At 38.3% G+C, this 23,764-nt stretch overlaps 1 protein-coding gene and 1 long non-coding RNA gene across 2 annotated transcripts; both read right to left on the reverse strand.

Annotated features, from left to right (window-relative positions):
• Positions 1–4,838: 4,838 nt before the first annotated feature.
• On the reverse strand, positions 4,839–6,409 carry LOC134213534 (uncharacterized). Its single transcript, XR_009979473.1, has 2 exons — positions 6,061–6,409; positions 4,839–6,004 (listed from the first exon to the last, which is right to left on the reverse strand). It is a non-coding gene; the product is annotated as an uncharacterized LOC134213534 (long non-coding RNA).
• Positions 6,410–7,980: 1,571 nt separating this feature from the next.
• LOC134210335 (zinc finger protein 236-like) lies at positions 7,981–22,721 on the reverse strand. The gene is made up of 12 exons (XM_062686385.1): positions 22,360–22,721; positions 22,003–22,298; positions 20,611–21,207; positions 20,223–20,555; positions 19,948–20,163; positions 19,718–19,885; positions 9,937–10,123; positions 9,475–9,617; positions 8,885–9,283; positions 8,517–8,825; positions 8,211–8,408; positions 7,981–8,145 (listed from the first exon to the last, which is right to left on the reverse strand). Exons 1-12 carry the CDS (start codon positions 22,516–22,518, stop codon positions 8,091–8,093), a joined length of 3,060 nt encoding a protein of 1,019 aa, XP_062542369.1. The 5' UTR covers positions 22,519–22,721; the 3' UTR covers positions 7,981–8,090.
• Between the last annotated feature and the right edge of the window lie 1,043 nt (positions 22,722–23,764).

A 23,764-nucleotide genomic window follows, 5' to 3' on the forward strand; every position in this document is an offset into this window, starting at 1 on the left:
TCCATCGGTAGCCGTGAGCCAGCATCGGAGGCGATTCCTAAGCGGAGAGTGGATCATGGCGCCGTTTCCCAGCGACAACAGCTGTCTGCAGCAGTGAGAGAAGGCGGAGCACTGAAGCCCTACCCCGAAATATGCGACATCTGGATTTGGTTCTGTAAATGTAAACAACAATGTTAATTCTACCACCTTTTTGTTATGGCGAGACAATTTTTATACACACTTTTGTTTTCAATATTTTATCAAAATTATACACTCAATCATGCAGCAATATAACCATGTAGTATGCTTGAGATACCTGTTTAATTGTAGGGACTCGAAAAATAATTTATTTGCAGTAACTAACCGATGATAAATGTGATCGCGTTAACGATTGCGCCTTAACACCGCTTCTAAGCTTCGATCCAGAGTACACGAGCTTTGTTTGCCAGTGACAGGCGTACGGGGCCCTTGGTCCGCAGCGATAGCGTTGGCGGCTGTCAACGATCGCACAAAATAATTGTCACTTTAATTCCACTATAAAAAGTCATGACAGACATTAAAATCGAAACTTTCATCAGCCTTGAAATCGATCAAAAAAATCTGAAATACAAAAGCATCTTAATAAGAAATGTAGTAGAATTCATTGAAAACATTAGAAAATAATATTTATATACTCTTCTGAGAATTCTACCAAAACGAATGTATGAAAAATATATGAGTGGGTTCTCAGAGGCAAATGTATGTTTATTAACTATCGCTAATGAAACATTTTGCAAAAGCATTGTGAGAACGATTTGCGAAGTAAAATTTTTGAGTATGAAATAGTTTTCTACCCCTATTTTTGCCCTCGTCCGCTTCTAGTGATTCCGTCCACATCACTAATAGGAATACTATAGAAAAAAATATCAAAGTTTCACTTAAAACTTAAGTACATGGCCAAACAAAAATTCACTTAAATTTTATTTTATTTTCGTAGAGGCAAGGATCTGATACACATTGTTGAAATCCCGTATCCATCAAGACAGCGTGCAATGCCTTGTTCCAGCATCTAGCGGATTGGCGTAATCCGTCAATTGTCCGACTACGGCAAAACCGGGTGGTTGGCGCATATACAATTCTTCTTCGGCAGTAAATAGCGATCCAATAAAAATAGAAGAGACACGACGGTGTAACTTTTGGATCTACAGCACAGCATGGAAGATATTAAATCTATATAAATTCTAGACAAATGTAATTAAACGTTATAGGTACGGAAAAAGTTCGATTACATTTCGGAAGCTATCTCAATTTTTGATTTTTCAAAAATATATCTATCATACAGTTCGAACTTTTTCCGTATCATGCTTCAATCAGATTTTAGTACATTTGTCAAAATTTATATAAACTTTGATTAAAGTATGTCTTCATCATCGTATGTTTGAGCACAGTCCATTTACCGGCGATGCCAGTAATGCGCGCATGTTGTCACGCGTCACCGGAGCAAAAACGTCTGTATAGTCCACACCGAACATTTGCGAGTAGCCTTGCGCTCAATTCTCCTTTATTTCTCTACCTATCCGGTTTCATCACGCTTGAGTTTGTAAACAACAGCACTATCACTTTCTTCCCGGTGGCAATCTCACGAGCTCCACGTTTGGTTTAGTTCATGAGCTCAATTTGTCCCATCGCACTTTTCCCTTCGCAACGCCATTGCCTCGTGATAGTCTTCTGGTTCTTCGTTGTGAGATGCCAACCCTCATACGAAGTCATCATATCTTCTTGGAAGAGCCCCTCGCGTCGCGTCAAGCGAACTTCCCTTCTCGGCACTTGTTCAGATTCACTATGTGTAACTATTTCATCAAAACCGAAAAGAATCACTTTCGTTATTATTATCCATTGGCATCCTCATAACGTTCTTCTTCAGGCTGTTCAGCTACTTCTTTTGTTCATTAGAATGGTCACTCATTGTCTTCTTCAATAATCTTCTCCGGAACTTTTGGATCTCTGCGCTAGCGATCTCGCTCCGATCGTTATCCAGCTCAAGGAACCGCGCGTCGACCCAGTGACTCGGTCGTCTTGCGATCCAGGAACCTCCAACCTTTATGCTGGTCCGCCACGAACAAAAGTTTCTTTGATTTGGCGTCAAACTTCTTTCGCTGGACATAAGCAGGACAACCAAAAACTCGAAGGCGCTCCAGGTCCGGCTTCGTTCCAGTCCACATTTCAAAAGGCGTTCGATCAACGGCTCGAGAGGGTAGGCGATTCTGGATGTATGCCGCTGTCAGCACAGCCTCTCCCCAATAACGTTTCGCAGACCTGCATCCAGAAGCATGCAGTTAGCTATCTCCTGGAAGGCGGTTCTGCGTTCCGCTACCCCATTTTGTTGGGGGTAAGGGACTACGAACTCCATCTGATCGAATGGTGCGAGGTTTCCGACCGAACCTAGTCTCCACCCAGCGAACGAAGTCTTTAATCTTAGCCGCCTCATCCTTGGAACTCAGGAGAAAGACCACACAGAATCGACTGAAGTCATGGATGATGGTCATCATGTATCTAATACCGATTGGCGTTGATTCGGACCACAAGGTCCGTATGAATCAATTCAAGGCTGCTTCGACTTCCGTTCTGTTACTGGAGAAAGGATACCGCACCACTTTCTTTGACAACATTCGCACAATATTTTCTCACACCAGACTCCCAATCCTCTTACTAGGTTCATCGCCTTAATCACGCTCAGGACGGTCGGATCTCGGTGGCCAAACCTTCTGTGCCAGTTGTGCTGGCAAAACACTCTGTGATTTCCAGCCAACGCCTGCATACATTGTTCGGCTATCTTCAATTTGTATTGGTTGCCGACAGTTTCACCAACTGCAACAACAATACCTTCCGGAGATTTCACTTCACAACGGTTCACCTCGAAGATCGCTGAAAAACCTTTCAGCGCGAGCTTCCGGACCGAAATCAGCTCTCCTTCCAACGAAGGGACGTAAAGCACATGCTCCAACGTTATCGCCATCCGATTGCCGTCGCCATCTATACCGAACAATACACCACTGCCGCATCCCGCAGACATCGTTTTAGTGCCATCAGCCAGGGTCACATTCACGACGACATTCTTCGTGAAATCGTTAAAAAAAAACTGCGGTCGTTGGTCATATGACACGTACAACCACTATCCACAGTCCACGCTCCGGAAATACCTCCTCCTGCGACAAAACACACCGCACCAAAAACAGTGCCAGGTTTTTCGACTACCTGTTGTACCGGTGATGAGTTAACTTCCACCTTCTTAGCTTGCTGCTGTTTATGAGCCTGCTGACCCTGTTCAGTCTTCGTCGCGAGGAACTTTCGACAATGCATTTTCAAGTGACCTGGCATGTGGCAGAAATAACACTTTCGGGAATCATTCTTTGATTTCACCACTGTCTTCATGGCCTTCACTTCATGACTGCTGCTTACGTGCTGTCGCAACCGCTTTTGGCATTCATCTCGCAACCGTCCCAACACCAGATCGATCGTCAGCCCATCCGGATCACGATTCTCTAGGAATGTTACAAAGCTATTGTATGTCGCCGGTAAGCTTCTGAGCATCATTATAATCCGCAACTGTTCACTGAGGTCTACACCAGCTACTTCCAGGCGTTCGTATAAACCTTCCATCTGTTCAGTGTGCTTCTCTACGTCTCCTCCTTCGTTGAGATTCAACTGCTGCAACAGCAAAACTTGGTTTCCAATCGTTGCTTTTTCGTGGTACGATTTGAGGTTAAGCCACATCTCACTAGCTGACTTAGCCTTTTTGACAAAGCGTAATTGGCTATCCTCAACGAATAAAGAGATCGTTGTTCGGGCTCTGCGATCATCCTTAACCCACTGATCATACTCGTCATCATTTTCGTCCGGTTTGGGATTCTCAATCACTTCCCACACCTCTTCGCGCTCCAACATGGTCATCATCCTATACTTCCAGGAAGCATAATTGCTACCATTCAACTTCGCGAAGGTCACCTTCACACTTTCCGCCATCTTTACTAACCCGCGTGCACAAACTGCTCGGAACGCAAAACATGCGATTCTTCCGGTACTCCCGTTTTCACCGATAATGTCCACCTTCCACTCCTGGGCCCATAACCTGAAGGGCAGAGCATCACCAGAAACCCGGAAAATTGGACAAACTCACAGATAAACGATTGAAACACGCGAAATGTACAGAGTATACGTAGTTATTCTATTTGCTCTTTTCGTTACAAAGCATGAGGTCGAATTACAGACACGAACAACGATTCTGACGTTTTTTCTTAGTCATCAAGGAATTTCAATAGTAGGTAATACATTTTACGGAATTACATTAGTGTTAATGCCCAACTAGGTGTCATTCTATTCCCACAGGATTACCAATCCGGAGATGGCGAGCTCGATTCTCGATCCGGTCTAGGATGTTTTCGGGTTGGAGACATTCTCGACTCCCTGGGCATAGTGTATCCAGTGTACTTGCCACACAAGATACATAACTTAGGAAATGCTAATAGAAAAGCAGTCTAAGACGAGTTTAGTACTTTCCATTTAATTTCACTATGTTTTGTTATCTTTGCAGATACGTATTTCGACCTCATCAAGTACGAGACACTGAAGACGGCCTCACAGTTGAGGTCGAAATAGCAAACCGTAGTGGAATTAAATGGAAAGTACTATACTAGTCTTAGACGGTTGAATACATTCCACTATAAAGATCTTAAAATATTTTTTTTTTTTGAAGGGCAGGCTGTTGTTTGTTTTAATTTTTGTTCCAGATGGAATGTAGAGCCATTGAAAAAGAAAAAAAAGAAATTTTTAAATATCGTATCCTACAAATTTCAATAGTTATTTTATAATGTTTATGCATGATGGCACTACACTCCTCAATACACCCAGAGTGTATTAATTGAGAGTGGCGATATGTGCTCGTTTGGAACACGATCTTGTATGGGAATGACAGATGAATTTTGTTCCAATTCTGACCACTCTTAATTACATACACTCTGAATCCACCAAACTGTTTTACATATAGTTTACGTCGGGCGGTCATGTCTTGTATACACAACCCTTATTTTTCTTTATTGGAGAGATTTTCAGCCCGAGGCTGGTTCATATATTCGATGTCAGGTTTCACTCCTTTACAATTTTATTTTTATATATCCATAAGAACCTAAATTTATTTTTCAATCATTTCATTCGCTTTTAAGAATGTCCACATAAAATTTTAATAAAAAAACTAATTTTTATGTAAAATTTGGATTTGATAATCTAAAAATTAATTCTCCTGAAAACACGAATTTTTAGAATAATCGAATCAGCTAATCATGCATCTAAATTTAATAAGGATTGAGAGTTAGTGGAATAGTCTTATTATGTAGACGCCTTAGAATTCTGAAATGTGTTTGTGGAATAGATAGAAATATAAGACTTAATCCAATTAATATTATTTACAATGGCCGAGCCTACACCTCGTTGTTACAAATATTTGACCAGCCGTTTTATTTATTTCAAATTGATTATTATGTATTAGTTGTTGTTGCATTATTTGCTACACTGCCTTTTTCGATAACAAAGTCTGAATAATCAAACGGGTCATCGGATTCAATGCATGTGATGTTTAACCGAGGAATCCAATCTACGTCTCCCACGTCAGACACGAATTTTTAGAATAATCGAATCAGCTAATCATGCATCTAAATTTAATAAGGATTGAGAGTTAGTGGAATAGTCTTATTATGTAGACGCCTTAGAATTCTGAAATGTGTTTGTGGAATAGATAGAAATATAAGACTTAATCCAATTAATATTATTTACAATGGCCGAGCCTACACCTCGTTGTTACAAATATTTGACCAGCCGTTTTATTTATTTCAAATTGATTATTATGTATTAGTTGTTGTTGCATTATTTGCTACACTCCCTTCTTCGATAACAAAGTCTGAATAATCAAACGGGTCATCGGATTCAATGCATGTGATGTTTAACCGAGGAATCCAATCTACGTCTCCCACGTCAGACATTTTAGCAGCTTTTCCTACAAAAAATATTTTAAACATATGGCCACATTATATTCCCAGAAGCTAAACCTACCAGATATAAAGTGAAGACTACAGATGTATTTATCCTTCGGATTGAAGCATTCTCGGAACCCGAAAATTCGCTTCCATTCGTGAAGCCTCCACCGCGATAAGTCCTCCATCCCTTGTTTCACGGTCGGGAATCGAAAAAATCTCATACCTTTGGTTTTGTGTGTCGAGCTACATTTGGGAACGATGCACTTTCTGGTCATTATTCACAGTTAACTACAAAGAACGGTAGATTTTAATAGGCTTAGCACATGAACAAAATCTATGGTCGCAGCCTATGGTGTTTGAAATTATTTAGTTTAGAAACAAGAGAAACAATGCCCTCAGCTGATTCTGAGAGGTGTCAGGATGAACTTTATAATCTACACAGCGAGTTCATTTCAAATGAATTCGGCCCTACTCAAACGTCAAAATAATGAACCCGTGCACCCCTTTACCTATGTCGAGTCACGTACGAGATCCTGAAGGCAGAAATACGTATCTGTACAATATATGTCGGTCATAAGACCGAATAATCATTAGGCCAAAATAAGAAGTGAGAAGTAAGTTCTTCGCTTTTCCTACCTCTTTCTGCCTGATTTCTTCTTTCTCTCCTTGCTTCTTTCCTCCTTCTTCTTTTTTCTTTCTTCTCCTTGCTTTTTCCTTCTCTTTTAGGACTTTTTTTGTTCATTATTCCTTTTCCCTTCTTTCTTATTTCGTCTTTATATTTTCGTCCTTGCTTCTTCTTTTTTTAGATTTCTTTTTCTTGTCTTCCTAATCTTTCGACTTCTTCTGTCTTTCTCTTTCATTTCTCTATCTTCTTCTTCATTTCCCCTTCTTTCATCCCTTTTCCTTTTTGCTTTTTTCTTCTCACTTCGCCTTTCTCAAATCTTATCTCACCATTCGGTCTTACAGCCCGTAAGAATCCATAAATTTATCAATTTTAATTTGGATTTTTAACCGTCTAAGACGAGTTTGGTACTCTCCATTTAATTCCACCAATTATTTCGATATCTTCGCAGATACGTATTTCGACCACAAGTACGAGACACTGAAGACGACCACACAATTGTAACTAAAATATCTTTTCTTCCTAGTAACACTCCAGATGAATCTAAGCTATAAAAAAATGAAATGTCAATTTGAGAACAATTTTTTTTCGAACAGATCGTAAGTTTCGAGTGGAAGAAGGATTTTCAGTTATAATTCGTTAAAAAAACGACAAAGATATATTTTTTTCCCGTTGGTATTAATTATTTTGAATCTCCAGTGTTAGATTATTACGCGGTTAGCGTGAAAAAAGCTTTGCCTTTCTGTATATTTGGTTTTTGGATTTTTGCGAAATTGTGTTTTTTTCCCAAGGGTCCCCTTGGGAACAAAAGCGCAAAAAAAAAATGTTTTCATTTATAATGCGTTTTCCGACTAGGACTCTTCACCAAAAAATGTAACGTGTCTTGATTTGACTGGTTTTACGTAAAACCTAATTTTTGAAAATCTTTTATTTATTTTTGTTGTTGCCTGTTTTCCCGCTTGCCGGGCAGTGGCAACTATATTGCCACCAATTTTTCAATGTTTCTGAACTGTTTAATGTATAACAAGCATACATTTGAGTTTAATACCATGACAACATTGTGTCTAATTGTTGTTTTCGTTAATTTATTGTTTAGATTCGTCTGCCTTATAAAGGGTTAACAGATTTTTAGTTATGCCAGTATTGTTCCGTACATAACTGGCATAACTGGTGCTCAGGTACAATATTTATTTTGGGGTGATTCGAAGATGCAAAGACTAGAAAGTTATGTTGAATAAAAATGCATATGCATTTGCTCAAAGAATTATTTTTAACAAAAGAATATTTATTTACCATCAATGTTTTGATGAGCTTTACTGCCGTGAATCGCATATTTGTCCCATATGCATAGGAAACCCAGCAAAGATGGGACAGATATGCGATTCACGGCAGTTTATTCTATGTTAAATACTATTTATGGAAATTATTAATATATTTAGTAAATTCTAGATATTCTTCCCTTGTATGATACACTCCTAAAAATCTTAAGATGACTCGTTTTCATGACCTTTCTCCTTTAAATGGTCATTTAGAAGGGCTCTAAAATGTCAATAAGTGGTTTTGAGTAATAGTGTCGAACGAAATGCAATGAAAAAAAAACCCACCGCGTGCGAAATTTCGCACTGCAAATCTGGCAAGGGTAAATCGTTGAATGGTGTTTTTCTTGAATGTGCGCCATCATAGTAGCTTGCCGTATGAACACCATTTGACATACATCGCACTGGAATCGTTCTGGCAGCATCCTTGCTCTCTGGCGACTATCGACAGATTCATGAATTAGCGTATGCCTTTGCAATGTAAACCTGCGAGAAAAAACGATGAAAAACGATGAAGAACTAATGGAAAAGCGAGCATTGATTGTCTTAGGATAATTTCTGGGAAATGCTCATTATAAATATGTAAACACTTACCTATTCGCGAATGGTTTCTCGCATATAGAGCACACTTGGGTTTTTGCTTTATGGTATCTTCTATGGTTTTTTAGTTGCTTCACAGATGGAAATATTTTGTGACATATATTGCATGAGTGTTTTTTAGGCTCCTCGTCGGTTGAACCTTTCGCAGTGGAAGTATTTATACTGCAATCCGAGGGATGTTGGTTTTTAGTATCGCGACTGTTTCCTTCTACCCCTTCATTTAGCTTATTATCAATTTCTGAGAGCAGTTGTTGCGGTTCTTCTGAGTGTTTCCTACTTTGCAAATGTTGTACCAAGTTGCTTCTGAATAAAAAATTGAAAAATAGATTGAATCATGTAAATCAATATTTAACCTAATTTACCGGAAAGGAAATCCATTTCCACATATATGGCAAAAATGTGTTTTTGGCGCATGTGTTTGCTTGTTGTGTTGCCAAAAATGTCGCCTGGATTTTAAAACCTTCTGGCATATGTTACATTCAACAGGTTGGCGTGTTTTATTTTTAATGTTTTGTCGAATTATCCGACCAACTGGTTTTCGCATAAATTCAATCGCATTTCTAGTAAATCCATTCATAGTTGATGTTGGTTTGACTGGTGTTTTGGAAGATCGTTCAAGTTTATCATCTGAACCAGTTTCAATCTTCACCTCTTCTATGTCAATCATATTCTCTTCTCGAGTGGGTTCTTCACCTGCGTGAAAACTGATAACCGCATCCTCCTTTTCATGGTCTTGCTGATCGTTCTGGGGCCATGATTTTCTGAATTAGAACGTTGTAGAAATGAGATTTTAGTCTTTTTTGGACTCTTTTTTCTTCTTTGAATTTGAGAGTTTTTCCCAGACTATCAAACTGTTATCAAAACATTGTTACAGTCTAGATAAACCCGTTTCAAATTTTTCTTCCCACTATAATTATCCTATAATTAGAAGGATGAGCTTCTGCATTTTTACCTGCGATCGATGTCATTCGTCTGAATCATGGATTTGAGCACATTTTGGACATCCTGACAGTTTATCCGAAATTTATGAAATTCTGTTAGGCGTATCCGACAAATTTCGCAAATAGATTGGCTCATACGATCCTCCGTAGTTATCTGAAAGTATGTGGTGCGTGTTATCGAGTTGTATTATTCGAAAATGTTAATATGGTCGGGGTTCAACCAAACCGCACCAAGCGGCTTTTCGACTGACTTGTGATATTTTGTTCGCACAAGGACAACTGAAATAGTTTCATACCAATTTAAGCATGCATTTGCTGTAGTATATCCTCAGCTATGGGGTTGAGGGTTATCCGATACGATTTGCGATCAATTAAATCTGCCAAACGAAAGTGTGAGTAGAAAAATGGATAATTTTCCGTTGGCGCTTGGTGCGATTTGGCTGAACCCCGACCATATGTTATCAAGGTTTTACCATTATTGATAGTAAGTCCGATATCCATTTATTTAAATCTGCTGCTTTAAACACATCGTCTAGGGACTCTTCACTCAAGCAGAGTCTACATACTAGATGCAAGCTTTCTTTCGGTTCAACTTTGATTGACTTCGAAGATGGACATTCGTTTTCTTCCACCGCTTTCATCATAACGCTTTCTTGTATTCAAATAACTGGGTACCCAAAATTTAAAATAAAATTTATTCGACTTTTTAGATTATTATGAATAACCGTACGTATTCAACTTACGTGTTTATGCTTTTATTTATGTTTTTCTTCGGATGAACTTATCCCCACTGTGTATTCATCTTGGTCTTCTTTCATTACTCTCTTCTTGTGTCGACTTGGAATTTGTCGAATGAATGAATTGTACGATATTCAACGTATTCAACCGTGTTTGCAAAGCATGCTATTTAATATTTATATATGTATGTAGTTCCATTTTAGCTGAAGATGATCCTAATGGCATGCACATAAGCTTGACTGAGATTATTGACTATTTGTCTATACGGATTTTTGTGGACATAGGATCCTGCTTATATTCTCCAAGGTCCCTGATGATTCCTATACATTCGATACATATTGATCTGTACACAATTATCTCTTGAATTGAAGAATTATGAAGATGCATTAGGAGCCTGCATGAGATTTCCTGGGATTTTGTTCAACAATAAGAATCAATCAAGATTATGTAGTGGTCACTGGAATAACAGTGAGTGATTGAGTGCCGTTGGTAATCGAATCCAACCATATTAATAAAGACAAGAGTCAGTTTATATCTGAGCGTGCAGCTTAAAACATCTCGGTGTTACTTGTCTCGTATCCGAAATAGATACCCGTATATATATATAATCACAGATATATTAACTGGCGTACGAGGTGGAAATAGTAAAATTAAAACAAGTGATTGATTACAGATTAGTTTGTGAGGTGTTGTACCCTGGAAGTAAAATGTACAAAGGCCGTTACGTTCGCCTCAAATTTGGTGACGATATACCGCCTTTTGTGGTTTAGTTTATACCTCCTCGCAGCATGTGTATTTAAGTGCTGGTTTTATAAAAAAAAATTGAATTCGTTTTCTGATAAAAAAAAAATTGGCACAAGTGTTAAATGCTAAAAGAAAAATAAAAAAACCCAAATTTATCCCCCAGTGGTGATTATGCCTTTCTCGATTCAATGTGTTGAATTCGAATTAGTATGGTAAATGCAACGTAAATTGCCTACATTTAGGCGGTTAATAGCTTTGATGCGATTTTATCACGCTGCTTAAAAATAGCTCAACTATGAGAGTAATGGATTGCGTCACGGCTAAATTGATTAATGATTTAAAATGTGCATGTACACAGCGTATTTGATAAAAGAAAAATAGAAATATTATTCAAACCGCATGAGATATAAGCAAACAAAAACAATAGTGTCCAACTAGGAAAGTTTCTCCGTCGAATGAAACTAGTTGCACTCGAATCGGTCAAGTCCTTCTATATGAAACGTGTTTAACAATAAAAATTCCAGGGCTACACACACACACACACACAGTCAGACATGTGCTCAGTTTTTCGAGCTGAGTCGATTGGTATATAACACTATGGGTCTCCGAGCCTTCTATCAAAATTTGGCTTTTGGAGTGAAATTATAGCCTTCTGGTACAACTTTGTTGTACGAGAAAGGCAAAACGTGCGTTTACGATCTACCATTGTAATACCGCCTATTGTCCAGTTTGGCGTGCAGTTACAGTTTTGTATGTTTGACCTAAGACAAAGCCATCATTATACAGAAGGTTTTAATAGTTGGCCACAAAGCGTTGGTCAGTTTTCTCTCATATCCATTGTGTGTGAATACAGCAAGTTGGATAAGATTGTTTGAGGCTTAGACTGGTCCAGATCAACGGTTGGAATAGCCATATACCATATTCACTAAAAAGGTATGTTTTAATCTGTTTTATTGTTTTTTGGTTTAATGTTTGTTGCGATATCCTTTTGTATTTCTTATTGAACAAATTTGATAAATTAATTTAGTAGCTCATATGTTTTATGAGCCATTTTTTTACGTTTAAGTTGTAATTCAAGCTTTATACTGTGTGTGTATTTTTTTACTCTCAAATATATTTCAAAAGTTTTTGTCTGCGTTTTATGACAAGTTGAAGTTGCTAAATCAGTTTTTTTTTGTTTGTTTTTTTTTAATCTCTAATAAAGTGGCCATGCCTGTAATGAGTACTATTGAACCATTCCATCCAGATGGAAGTATAACTTTCTCGCAATACCTGGATCAACTGGAATGGATTTATTTGCATCAAAAAGTAGAACCTGCCGAAAGAAAGACTACGTTTCTCGCGTCATGTGGTACTGCAGTTTACAGTGAGCTTAGGTTGCTGTATCCTGGTAGGGATTTGAAGGACATTGATTACAAAGATTTGACGGAGGCGCTGCGTAAACGTTTTGATAGAAGTGATAGTGACTTAGTTCAACGTATTAAGTTTTATGCAAGGATACAAAAGCCTGATGAGAGAGCAGTTGACTTTATTTTAGCAGTAAAACAACTTGCAGAGTACTGTAAGTTTGGTACATTCAAAGAGACGGCTGTTCGTGACAAGTTGTTGTGTGGCATTTCAAAGAAACAGTTACAAGAGCGGCTCTTAGATGAAGATGATTTAACTCTTGCTAAGGCCGAAAGAATTATCGTTAATCGCGAAGAAGCTATGGAAAGGGCTAGTCTTATGCATGAACCAGAAACAAGTAGGATAGGTAATATCGGTCACAACATTGATAGACGATATAGGTTGCTGCGATTTATGTGTAGATTGTGTAAAACCAATACTACCGCAACTATAGGAACACCCACGACTATCGGAACTTTTACCCTATTATGGTTCTTGATAGTAAATTGTGCCTTCCAACTGCAAATCACTGTTTCTGGATGTTTCTGCATACATTTTTCCATATAAACATCCAACGAGTTTAGCACCGCCCAAACGTTGACCGATTTGGCTGAAATTTTGTCCAGAGCATCAGGGCATCAAATAGAACCGAATAAGGGGGCGGCCCATCAAAAAATTTGAAAAAGTGTTTTTTGAGCCACTCTAATCGATAGGTTTGATAGGAAAAAAGTAGGATTTCGTCGTGACGTTTCCCCGACACCTATTGGATCTAGAGGTCGCAGTCGTGACCTTCGTAATCGTTTGAACAATAGTCATGAGCGTAGTAGAAGTCGATCAGATTCCAGAAAACGGGTGTATTACTGCACTTATTGTCGCAGGAAGGGCCATACGCGGAAATATTGCTACGATTTGAAACATCAAAAACCGTCTGTTAAGTCAGTAGTAGTTGAAACAAAGAAATCAGATTTATCTGACCGGATGAGAAGAGCAACATTATCGTCGGAAGATGAGATGGACGTTCTCATGGTTTCTGCCAGCCAGCGATCCAGTGCACCTTGCTTGATTGATGCATTTGTAGAAGGCGAAACACTACAGATGGAAATAGACAGCGGGTCTGCTGTATCCGTTGTTTGTAAGCAAACTTATGAAAAAAAAAATCCGAAACAACCCGCTATCCAACTGTTCGATGAAGTTAGCTGTGGTGGATGGTGCACATCTAGTCGTCGTCGGCCAATTTAAAGTGACAGTGATCGCCAATGGTCAATGTAAGGTAGTCCATATGGTTGTCCTACAGAGTAAGAAAATCTTCACACCATTATTCGGACGTGACTGGTTGGATGTATTTTTTTCGGCATGGAGGAATGCGTTTCGTCCTGTATCTGTGAATTACATAACAGCAACCAAAGAGGATAACATCGAAGAAGACATCAAAAGTAAGTTCCAAAATGTGTTTGATAACGATTTCTCGACTCCCATAAAATATTTTGAAGCAGATTTGATTTTAAAGGAGGATAAACCAGTTTTCAAGCGAGCATATGAGGTTCCATATCGTTTGAAAGATAAAGTTGTCGAACATATTGAATCTTTAGAACGGAATGGTATTATTACCCCTGTTGATGTCAGCGAATGGGCTTCTCCTGTAATCATTGTTGCAAAGAAGGATCAAGGTATTCGGATGGTGATTGATTGCAAGGTCTCCATTAATAAAGCAATTATACCGAATACTTATCCTATTCCTTTGGTTCAGGATTTGTTTGCTTTGTTGTCGGGTTCTAAAATTTTTTGCGCTCTCGATCTTGCTGGAGCTTACACTCAGCTACGCCTTTCTAAAAATTCCAGAAAAATAATGGTAATCAAAACCATAAAAGGTTTGTACTCTTACAATCGCCTACCACAGGGAGCATCTGTGCGGCAATTTTCCAAAAGGTAATGGACCAAGTTTTGGATGGTTTGGAAGGAGTTTATTGCTATCTTGATGACGTGCTGATTGCAGGTGAGAATTTTGATGACTGCAAAAGGAAGCTTTATTTGGTCTTAGAAAGGTTGTCTAAATTCAATATCAAAGTACATTTAAAAAAGTGCAAGTTTTTTGTTTCTAGTTTGCCTTACTTAGGACATGTTTTAACCGACAATGGCCTGTTACCATGCCCTGAGAAAATTGAGACAATTCGTAGGGCTATTGCTCCGAAAACAGTCACAGAATTAAAGGCATTTTTAGGTTTGGTAAATTACTACGGGCCCTCCTTAGCCGTGCGGTAAAACGCGCGGCTACAAAGCAAGACCATGCTGAGGGTGGCTGGGTTCGATTCCCGATGCCGGTCTAGGCAATTTTCGGATTGGAAATTGTCTCGACTTTCCTGGGCATAAAAGTATCATCGTGCTAGCCTCATGATATACGAATGCAAAAATGGTAACCTGGCTTAGAAACCTCGCAGTTAATAACTGTGGAATTGCTTAATGAACACTAAGCTGCGAGGCGGCACTGTCCCAGTGTGGGGATGTAATGCCAATAAGAAGAAGAAGAAATTACTACAGTCGTTTCATTCCCCTATTTATCCTCACATCTAGGCACGTTGTACAGTTTGCTGAGAAAAGACACCAAGTTCGTTTGGAGCAAAGAATGTGAAAAAACCTTTGAAATGTGCAAGAAATTGTTATTGAATTCAAAATTTTTGGAATATTATGATCCCAATAAACCAATCGTGGTTGTTTCGGATGCTTGTGGTTATGGGTTAGGCGGAGTCATTGCACATATTATCCATAAAGAAAAGCGACCAATATGTTTCACTTCCTTCTCGTTGAATGATGCACAGAAATCTTATCCAATTTTACATCTTGAAGCATTGGCCGTTGTAAGTACAATAAAAAAGTTCCATAAATATTTGTATGGAAAAAAGTTTACCGTTTATACAGACCACAAACCGTTGATTGGCATTTTTGGAAAGGAAGGAAAAAACTCAATTTTTGTTACCCGTCTACAGAGATACATAATGGAATTATCAATTTATGACTTTGATATTATGTATCGGCCATCTGTTCAAATTGGAAACGCAGATTTCTGCTCTCGTTTCCCATTGCCCCAAGAAATCCCCAAAGAACTATCACGTGATTATATCAAGAACATAAATATCACTGCCGAGTTACCGTTGGACTGGATGAAAATTGCAATTGAGACCAAAAGAGACGACTTTCTTCAAAAGGTTTTGACTTTTATGCATAATGGTTGGCCTAAGAGGTTGGAAAAAAGTTTTCAAGATGTTTACTCGCACCACCAGGAACTTGAATTGTTGAATGGATGTTTGCTATACCAAGACCGTGTTGTAATACCCACTGTTTTACACAGTACCGTATTGAAATTGCTCCACAGAAACCATTCTGGCATTCACAAAATTAAACAGCTTGCCCGTAGAACGGTTTATTGGTATGGTATTAACAGTGACATTGAATGTTTCGTCAGGAGCTGTAATGTTTGTAACCAGATGGCCGTAGTACCAAAGAAACCATTGAACACAAGTTGGATTCCTACAAATCGACCTTTTAGTAGAATACATGCTGATTTCTTCTACTTTGAACAGAAAATTTTCCTTCTCGTGGTCGATAGTTATTCAAAATGGCTTGAGGTTGATTTAATGAGAAACGGAACTGATGCAAAAAAAGTAAAAACCAAATTTATAAACTTGTTTTCGAGGTTTGGATTGCCTGATGTCATTGTGACCGACGGTGGTCCTCCGTTTAATTCAAGATACCTTATAGATTTCTGGGAAAAACAAGGCATCAATGCTATGAAAAGTCCACCATATCACCCTTCTAGTAATGGGCAAGCTGAGAGAATGGTTCGGGTAGTGAAGGAGGTTTTGAAAAAGTTTTTGCTTGATCCACAAATGAGACAGCTGGACATTGAAGATCAAATATCTTGTTTTTTTGTTCAATTATCGCAACACTTGTTCAGAGGATTCAAGTTTCCCCTCTGAAAAACTGTTTAAATTCAAACCAAAAAAGATACTTGACTTCCTCAAGCAAATATCCCCTAATGTTTTCCAGGTTTCTTTAGGAGGGCGTACGTATACTGCTCATCGCGAACAACTAATGTTGAGGAGAAGAATGCATAAGAATGTGGTTTGGAAAAATACCGAAGCAGATAACAGAAAGCGATCAAGGGAGAATGCAGATTGGAATGATGAATTTTATGGCTTTATTTCCGATTCTAATTTGTTTGATAATCATGTTGGCAGTAGTTTGCCATGTCCAATAGCCTCTGGCGATGGTTTGCCATGCTCAACAGCCTCTGGCAAAAGTTTGTCATGCTCTACAGCCTCTGGCGATAGTTTGCCATGCTCAACCGCCTCTGGCAAAGGTTTGTCATGCTCTACAGCCTCTGGTGATAGTTTTCCATGCTCAACGGCCTCTGGCAATAGTTTGCTATGCACTTCAAGATCAGGCATTAATGTGCCTTCTAGAAATCTTTCAAAAACTGATGATTCAACTGCAGGATTCTGTGGAGCTCAAATACAACCTGCAGAACATGCCTTGGAATTACCAGCCTCAACAGATGTAAATACTGAAGCACACGGTCGTTACCAGTAGTCATCGGATTCTGAATACAGACGGCCGCGAAAAAGAAAATATTACCAAAATGAAGCTTTTGGTGTGCAAAATGAATTAAGTTTAAGAAGATCTCTTCGTTCAAAACGTAAAAAGAACGATATCGAATATTATTATTACTAAATTGAATTTCATTCAGTCGAATAAGTTTGTATATAGTTAGGTTAATAGTTGTTGAATTTTAACTTAAATATGATCAATGAATTGTGTAAACTATCTTGAGAAAGGAGAACTGTAGTGGTCACTGGAATAACAGTGAGTGATTGAGTGCCGTTGGTAATCGAATCCAACCATATTAATAAAGACAAAAGTCAGTTGATATCTGAGCGTGCAGCTTAGAACATCTCGGTGTTACTTGTCTCGTATCCGAAATAGATACCCGTATTTATATAATCACAGATATATTAGATTACAAGAAATCCATGGAAATTTCCTAAAGTTCATTCGGATTCTAAAAGGTCTATAAGTCATACAGTCATATGGAGCAAATAATGTTGAACATGTATGTAGACATTTTTACATAATCCTATGGATTCACAGAAAGTGTTTACAACTGATTCCTGATGATTCTGTATACTTATTTTATGGACGTTCAATCTTTATTCAGAAATAGTTATCCATTTCGGATCTTCAAGAATCAAGAACCTTGATGAATTTTGAATTTTTCATTTATTTGCGAAGCTGATTTGCCGTGTAACGTTACGCAGCCAAAATAAGGTTTTTCAATACAGTTTTTCGTGATTCTATGCAATAATGTTAGTTTTGGGAAACAAAAGACTCGCGATTGAACCATTTATTATAGTTAAAAGTTGTTCGAACCTAGATTTTCGTATTCGCGAGTTAGGTGAATAAGAATATATTCACTTGTCATAAGACGAGTTAATACAATCCCATTGAATTCCACCACTTAAGTGGTGTTGTATTAACTTGTCTTATGACAAGTGAAGACATTCCACTAAAAAGCTCAAAATAATTTTTCTTACTTAATATTAGGTGAATTTCACTTAATTTAAAAAATTTACTTAATTTTTTAATTTTGGGTTCCCACACTGAACCCCCGATTTGACTGAAAAGTACCTAATATTAGTACTTTTTTCTAACCGTGCGGGGTAAAGCCGACTTTATTATACTCAATTAAGTTGAAAACCGAAATGGGGGACTATCGAAGTTGGATTTTTCTCGCAATCCTTATGTTAAACCCTACTTCGCTAGTGGCGCGCTAGTCTAGCGCACTACTAGTGAAGTTAGGTTTAACGTTCGGATTGCGAGAAAAATTCAACTTCAATAGTCCCCCATTCTGGTTTTCAACTTGACTAGCGATACATACAGCTCTCTTCCATAATACCACTTCGAGAAATCTTTCATCGGTTCAGAAAACCATAATTTTCAAAATCTGAGCCTTTTTATTTTATAACATTTTGTACGCCTATACGCCTATGGGAATGGGTGTGTCGGTGGTTCGGAGAGACTTCTGGACATAGGTGGGTCAAAAAGTTTAACTTTTAAGTGGATCCCAGTGGCCATAGGAAGTAAAATAAAATGGGGCCGTCCACAAAGTACGTCACGCATCTAGAGGGGATGGGAGTTCTGAGTAGCGTGACGATCCATACAGAAAAATTAAAAAAGCGTGACGAAAGGAGGGGAGTGGCGTTTGATAATCGCCAATTTTTGCGTGACGTACGTCTTCCCAAAGTTCTACACTGGTCCACTAGATGTAGTGTAAATGTCCTGTCCGTTGCCTAATTCTAGGTGTTAAGTGTTCAGTCTGTGCGATTTTTCGGTCGAAGACGGTGATCTTGTCCTTAAGGTGATTCATCACATGTTTTTCTACTCTCATTGTTCAGCATGAGTAAGCAAATGACCTAATAATTGTTTCACCGTTGTGCGCGTCAGGTTTTCTCAACTCGTGTTTTAGAAAACCAACCGTGGTCTCCAAGATGACAGATTTGTTGGTTTGTTGTAAAATCACCTTAAGTAGAAAGAAATCATCTTAGCATTAGCATTGAGCAATTCGCACAAATTCGTAGGTGGTACAAGCCAAGACTATTGTACGAGAATAGCATCACTTTCATCCATTACCACAGATAATTATTTGGGACTTATCACTACCTCTTAGATGGAAGCAATGCACTTTCCAATAGTTGAGATCTGTCCTGGCCACGTCCTTGCGAATGCTGAGGGAGGGGAAGGATGGTTAGTTGGACACCTACTTAAGAAAAGATACAGAGAACTCTACGACCTCTCATAGGTACCACGGGAGGTTTTGGGATTATGTGGAAGGTTATAACAGTAGGAATCGTTTTTGGTAGAACGTGAAACACAGAAAGAAATAAGATAGAAATACAAAGTAGGAAATGGACGAGCCTGGAATTGAACCCACGACCTCCTGCTGATAAGTGGAAGCGGTAGCCACTAGACCACCGAGCTCGTCAGTGGAAATCGATCGAAAGAAATCATCTTCAATAAAAATTCTAAAATAGAAGTTATTTGGTATAGCCGAAATAATCGAAAATGATTTATTATTACTATCGTAAGCCAAAAGTTACTTTATTGTTTTCGATAGCTACACTATTTTTACATAAAATTGATGATGTAAGTATAGTCTACTATCATAAGATGCCTTAAATTTTTTTTATCGGACTGCGGAGTTTTCCATTACTGTATGGACATCACTCTTATTTCCCATCAAGTGTAAGTACCTCATAAGTAAATAAACAATTTTTTCATTGCTTTTTTATTGTTTAACGAAGTGCATTCCTAACTATAAATGTTTAGTTTAGTAGCGGGTCCGTTGGTGGCAAGTCCGGCTTCTGCTGCAGCACAGCAATACTGTCAATGGTTGTTTCGATTGTTTCGTCCCTTGGTGATTCTATCCGTTGAGTCGTATGTAGTGATTGCAATCCTCTATCGTTTTTTCGATACTCTCTTCGTATATGCTGTAGCATACTAGCGCTGTAATTTAGGAAAATGTTTGATCAAATTCTTTTCCTAGTAGTTAGTACATATTGGCGTACCGTGTTGCAAATGTGTGCTCGCACATGTGACACTTGTGCTTTTTCGGTCCGTGTACTCGCTTTTTGTGTACATTCACAGCATATTTTATTCGGAATCCTTTGTGGCATATGTCGCACTTGTAGGGGCCTGTTTCATTTCTTCCCAACGTCACTTGTTTTGCCCGTTGGGGTACACGGTTCGGTTCGTGGGTAGGAATATGCTTTCTCAACATGGATCTGTAATTTAATAACATTTTAACAATAATTAGTTTGGATCATAAAAGAACGACACTTACGGATCTGTAAAAGGCCTTTCACAAATAGGACAGGAATAATTTTTTGGTCCGTGATATTTTTTGTGCAGCCACAATTTTCTCCCATTGGCAAATAATTTAGAACAAATATCACATTCTCGATATTTTCCCGATTTGTGAGTTTTAATGTGTCTTTCCAATTGGGATTTCTGTTCAAATTTGCGATTGCAATCAGGGCATTCGTGTTTTTTCTCGTTATTTTTATCTTGCTCCTTGTCACGCGGATCGCCCTTGTTCAATATTACACAATCTTCTCCTTGCAGCTTTATCCTGTTTTTATGAGTATTTGTACTCATATGCGCTTTCAAATTATTACTGCAACGAAATACACATAATTGGTTTGAATGTAAATTACCGTTCAGTTACTTACAGAAAAGGGAATCCAACGTTGCATATTGCACATTCAAAATTTTTTGGTCCATGTACTTTCCGTTTGTGATGCCATAGCGCTTGTTTCGATTGCAATGGTTTGTGGCAGATGCTGCATGGGATTAACTGATTGTGCTCTCTATGTAGTTCAATATGCTGTGTATATTGGACATCTTTATTCAAAACAGACGTTCTACTCTCCATCGGTTTGCAATTGGTCGTAATAGTTTTCAATTTGTTCGCCTCTTCCTGCTCAGCGATTGAAGAAGCACTTTCTTCATAATGTTCAGTCTTTATATCCAGTGATAGACCAACAACCGTGTCAATCGTTTGCTCTTTATTTATCCCTATATGCATTCTATTTTGGGCATCTTCAATCGTGACAGACGTTCTACTTTCTATCAGTTGGCAGTCTGTCGTTATCGTTTCCAATTTCTTCACATCTTCCTGCTCTGCGGTTAGAGGAACGCTTTCTTCATAAGGTTCAGTTTTTATATCCAGAGATAGACCAACCATACTCATTTCATTTGGGGTAGTTGTATTTTGAATGTTATTCATAGGTTTGGCATGAGTTTTCATATGCTTATCGAAATGTTGCCTGAAAATACAATCCTCATTATTGGATATTAGGGAGTATGACCAATTGAGCAGCACCCCTAAGCCTATCTCCAACTTTTTATTACTTAGCCGCATCCACATCTAATAGCTTAATTTTTTCACATCAGTAGAAACCTACTAGCTTGTGTAACCCTATTTATTTATTTATTCTAGGAAACCTACTATTTTTGACTTTCTCGTACAACGAAGTTGTACCGAAAGGCTATAATTTCACTCAAAAATCGGACTGTTTATAGAAGGCTCGGATACCCGTGATGTTATACACCATACGAAACATCTCGTCGAGCTGAACAAATGTCTGTCTGTCCGTGTGTTTGTGTGTGTGCACACGAAAACCGAAAAACATTAGCCAACTTTACATGTAGTAACTCTTAATCGATAATCTCGCAACAAACAGCATTTAACAGGGTACAAATTCTAGGTGATCACTATAGAAAATAATCATGATCGTTCATTGTGTTTAAAAGTTGTGGAGAAAATGGTTTGCAGCGTTTGTAAGAGTCGTAAGGTTAGGCAATTATTTTTGATATGTATCACACTTATGCGAAATCAAACGATAGAATCGAGAAAGGCATCGTCACCACTAGGTGGATTAATCTGGGTTTTTTTCATTAGTTTCAAATCATAATAATTATGAGATTTGCACAAGAGAGAACTCCTAAAATCCAGATTGTTTTTGTGTAGGCATTTGAAACCAACTAAAGATTGAAAATCCCTTATTGGAATAACTTCGAAAATCTATTATAAGTCGATCAGTGCATTGCATATTTCTTACCGTATCGCAAACGCTTTTTCACAGTATGTGCACTTATGTTTTCTAACTCCGTGTATTCTTTTATGCGCATAGAGCTGTTGCTTTGTATTGAAGAACTTGGAACATATTTTGCACTGTATTGGAGAATCACACCTTTCCTGCTCAGCATTTTCAATATCATCGTTGAATCTGCTTTGAATCATGGACTTCAAAACATCTTGTACTTCCTGACATCGTATGCGGAACTGATGGAATTCTGTTAATCGTATGCGACAAATAGCGCATACGAATATGCTCATACGGTCTTCCTTTGATATCTGCAAGATAGAATCATTGTTAAGAACTATTGGGCACGTTAACGGATACCAGATACTTAACCGTTATCGAGAGAAAGTCAACTACCCATTGATTCAAAAACTCTTCCTCAAATACGTCGACAAGGCACTCTTCGCTTAGGCAGAGACGACACACTTGGTGCAAACTCAAGTAACCCATCGGTTCTTCCAATGGTTCTGTTTTGAGATCCATCGATGCCATAATTTAAAATTTTCCAAGCACTAGCCCAATAAATAGATGATATAGTGGCAGCTACTTTCGTTTCGCAAATAGTTCGATCGCTACAACAGCATCGCAATTTTTGGTGACTCGAATAATGATTTGTTTACATTCGAATGAACTCTCTCGTAACTACTGTCATGACCATCCTGACTGACATGAAATGTATTCATCGGCTTCATTTTCTGTGATGCAGCGATTATGCTACGTTTTGACAGGGCAAGTGAATTGAACAACTCAGTTGAATTCAATTGACTTGCCAAAAGTTGAACATGTTCAACTTTTGGCAAGTCAATTGAACTCAACTGAGTTGTTCAATTCACTTGCCCTGTCAAAACGTAGCATAAGGTGGATGGGATATTCCTTACCTTCATGCATCTTAAGGGGCTGGATCTCCTGACGACTTTGCTGGATGCCTATTTTCGAATACATTTCTTTGATGAAGTAGATTTGGCGTAAGTAGGAGGTAAACAGAAAAAGTAGCAGCATTGAAAGTTGAAAGTTGTATCTATACCAATGCTAGAATTTCCGGCGAGTGGGAGATGGCAGAGATGGACAAACAGCTTGGAGGTAATTTTCACACATGACGATGACGCGAATGGATAGCAATCTGTGTGAAAATTATGTGTAACACATGCACAGTCGCTGTGTAAATACTGTCTTTTATTCTCTTACTAGCTTTATGTACCCGGCCTTGCTCGGAGTTGCCAGTTTAATTCGCAGTTTTTTTCACCATCGGAATTGGAATAGGTCAAAAGGATAATTGTGTTTTCTTATTGATATTTCATCATTTGATTAAAAGAAGGTAGATTACATTTGAAAACATTGACTGATTTTGAAAATGGGATCAAACCCAAAATCGCTTTATTCCGGGCAAACGTCTATTTCTAAAGAAGGAAAAACATACACCGATGCCTTATTCCGGAAAAACGTCTATTTTTAAAGAAATGATCACATTTACCGTCCAGAAGGAAACACTTTAATCATTGCTTTTCTCTGGGCAAACCATGATTTCGATGAAGTGTTGAGTTGATCGATCCCTGTCATCTTCGCCTTCTTAAGAAAAAGAATGTTTGTTCCAAATTTGGTTGAAATCAGGCAAGGGTACAGAAGTTATGCTGGAACATTGGATCATTGCATACCTTGCTTTTATTTATTAATCTTGAATCATTATCATATAATTATCATACCTTTTAAAATTTGGAATAAAGGTTACTCGATTATGGAT

Source organism: Armigeres subalbatus, chromosome 2 (genome assembly GCF_024139115.2).
Source record: "Armigeres subalbatus isolate Guangzhou_Male chromosome 2, GZ_Asu_2, whole genome shotgun sequence".
NCBI classification, from domain to species: Eukaryota; Metazoa; Arthropoda; class Insecta; order Diptera; family Culicidae; genus Armigeres; species Armigeres subalbatus.

Excerpts from the sequence above, each read along its gene's own strand:
- LOC134210335 (XM_062686385.1), bottom strand. The coding sequence starts at position 22,518 with ATGGCATCGATGGATCTCAAAACAGAACCATTGGAAGAACCGATGGGT. Across the intron at positions 22,299-22,359 it reads TTGACTTTCTCTCGATAACG|ATATCAAAGGAAGACCGTAT; the intron begins GTTAAGTATCTG and ends TCTATCTTGCAG. Across the intron at positions 20,164-20,222 it reads GAAAGGCCTTTTACAGATCC|ATCCATGTTGAGAAAGCATA; the intron begins GTAAGTGTCGTT and ends ATTAAATTACAG.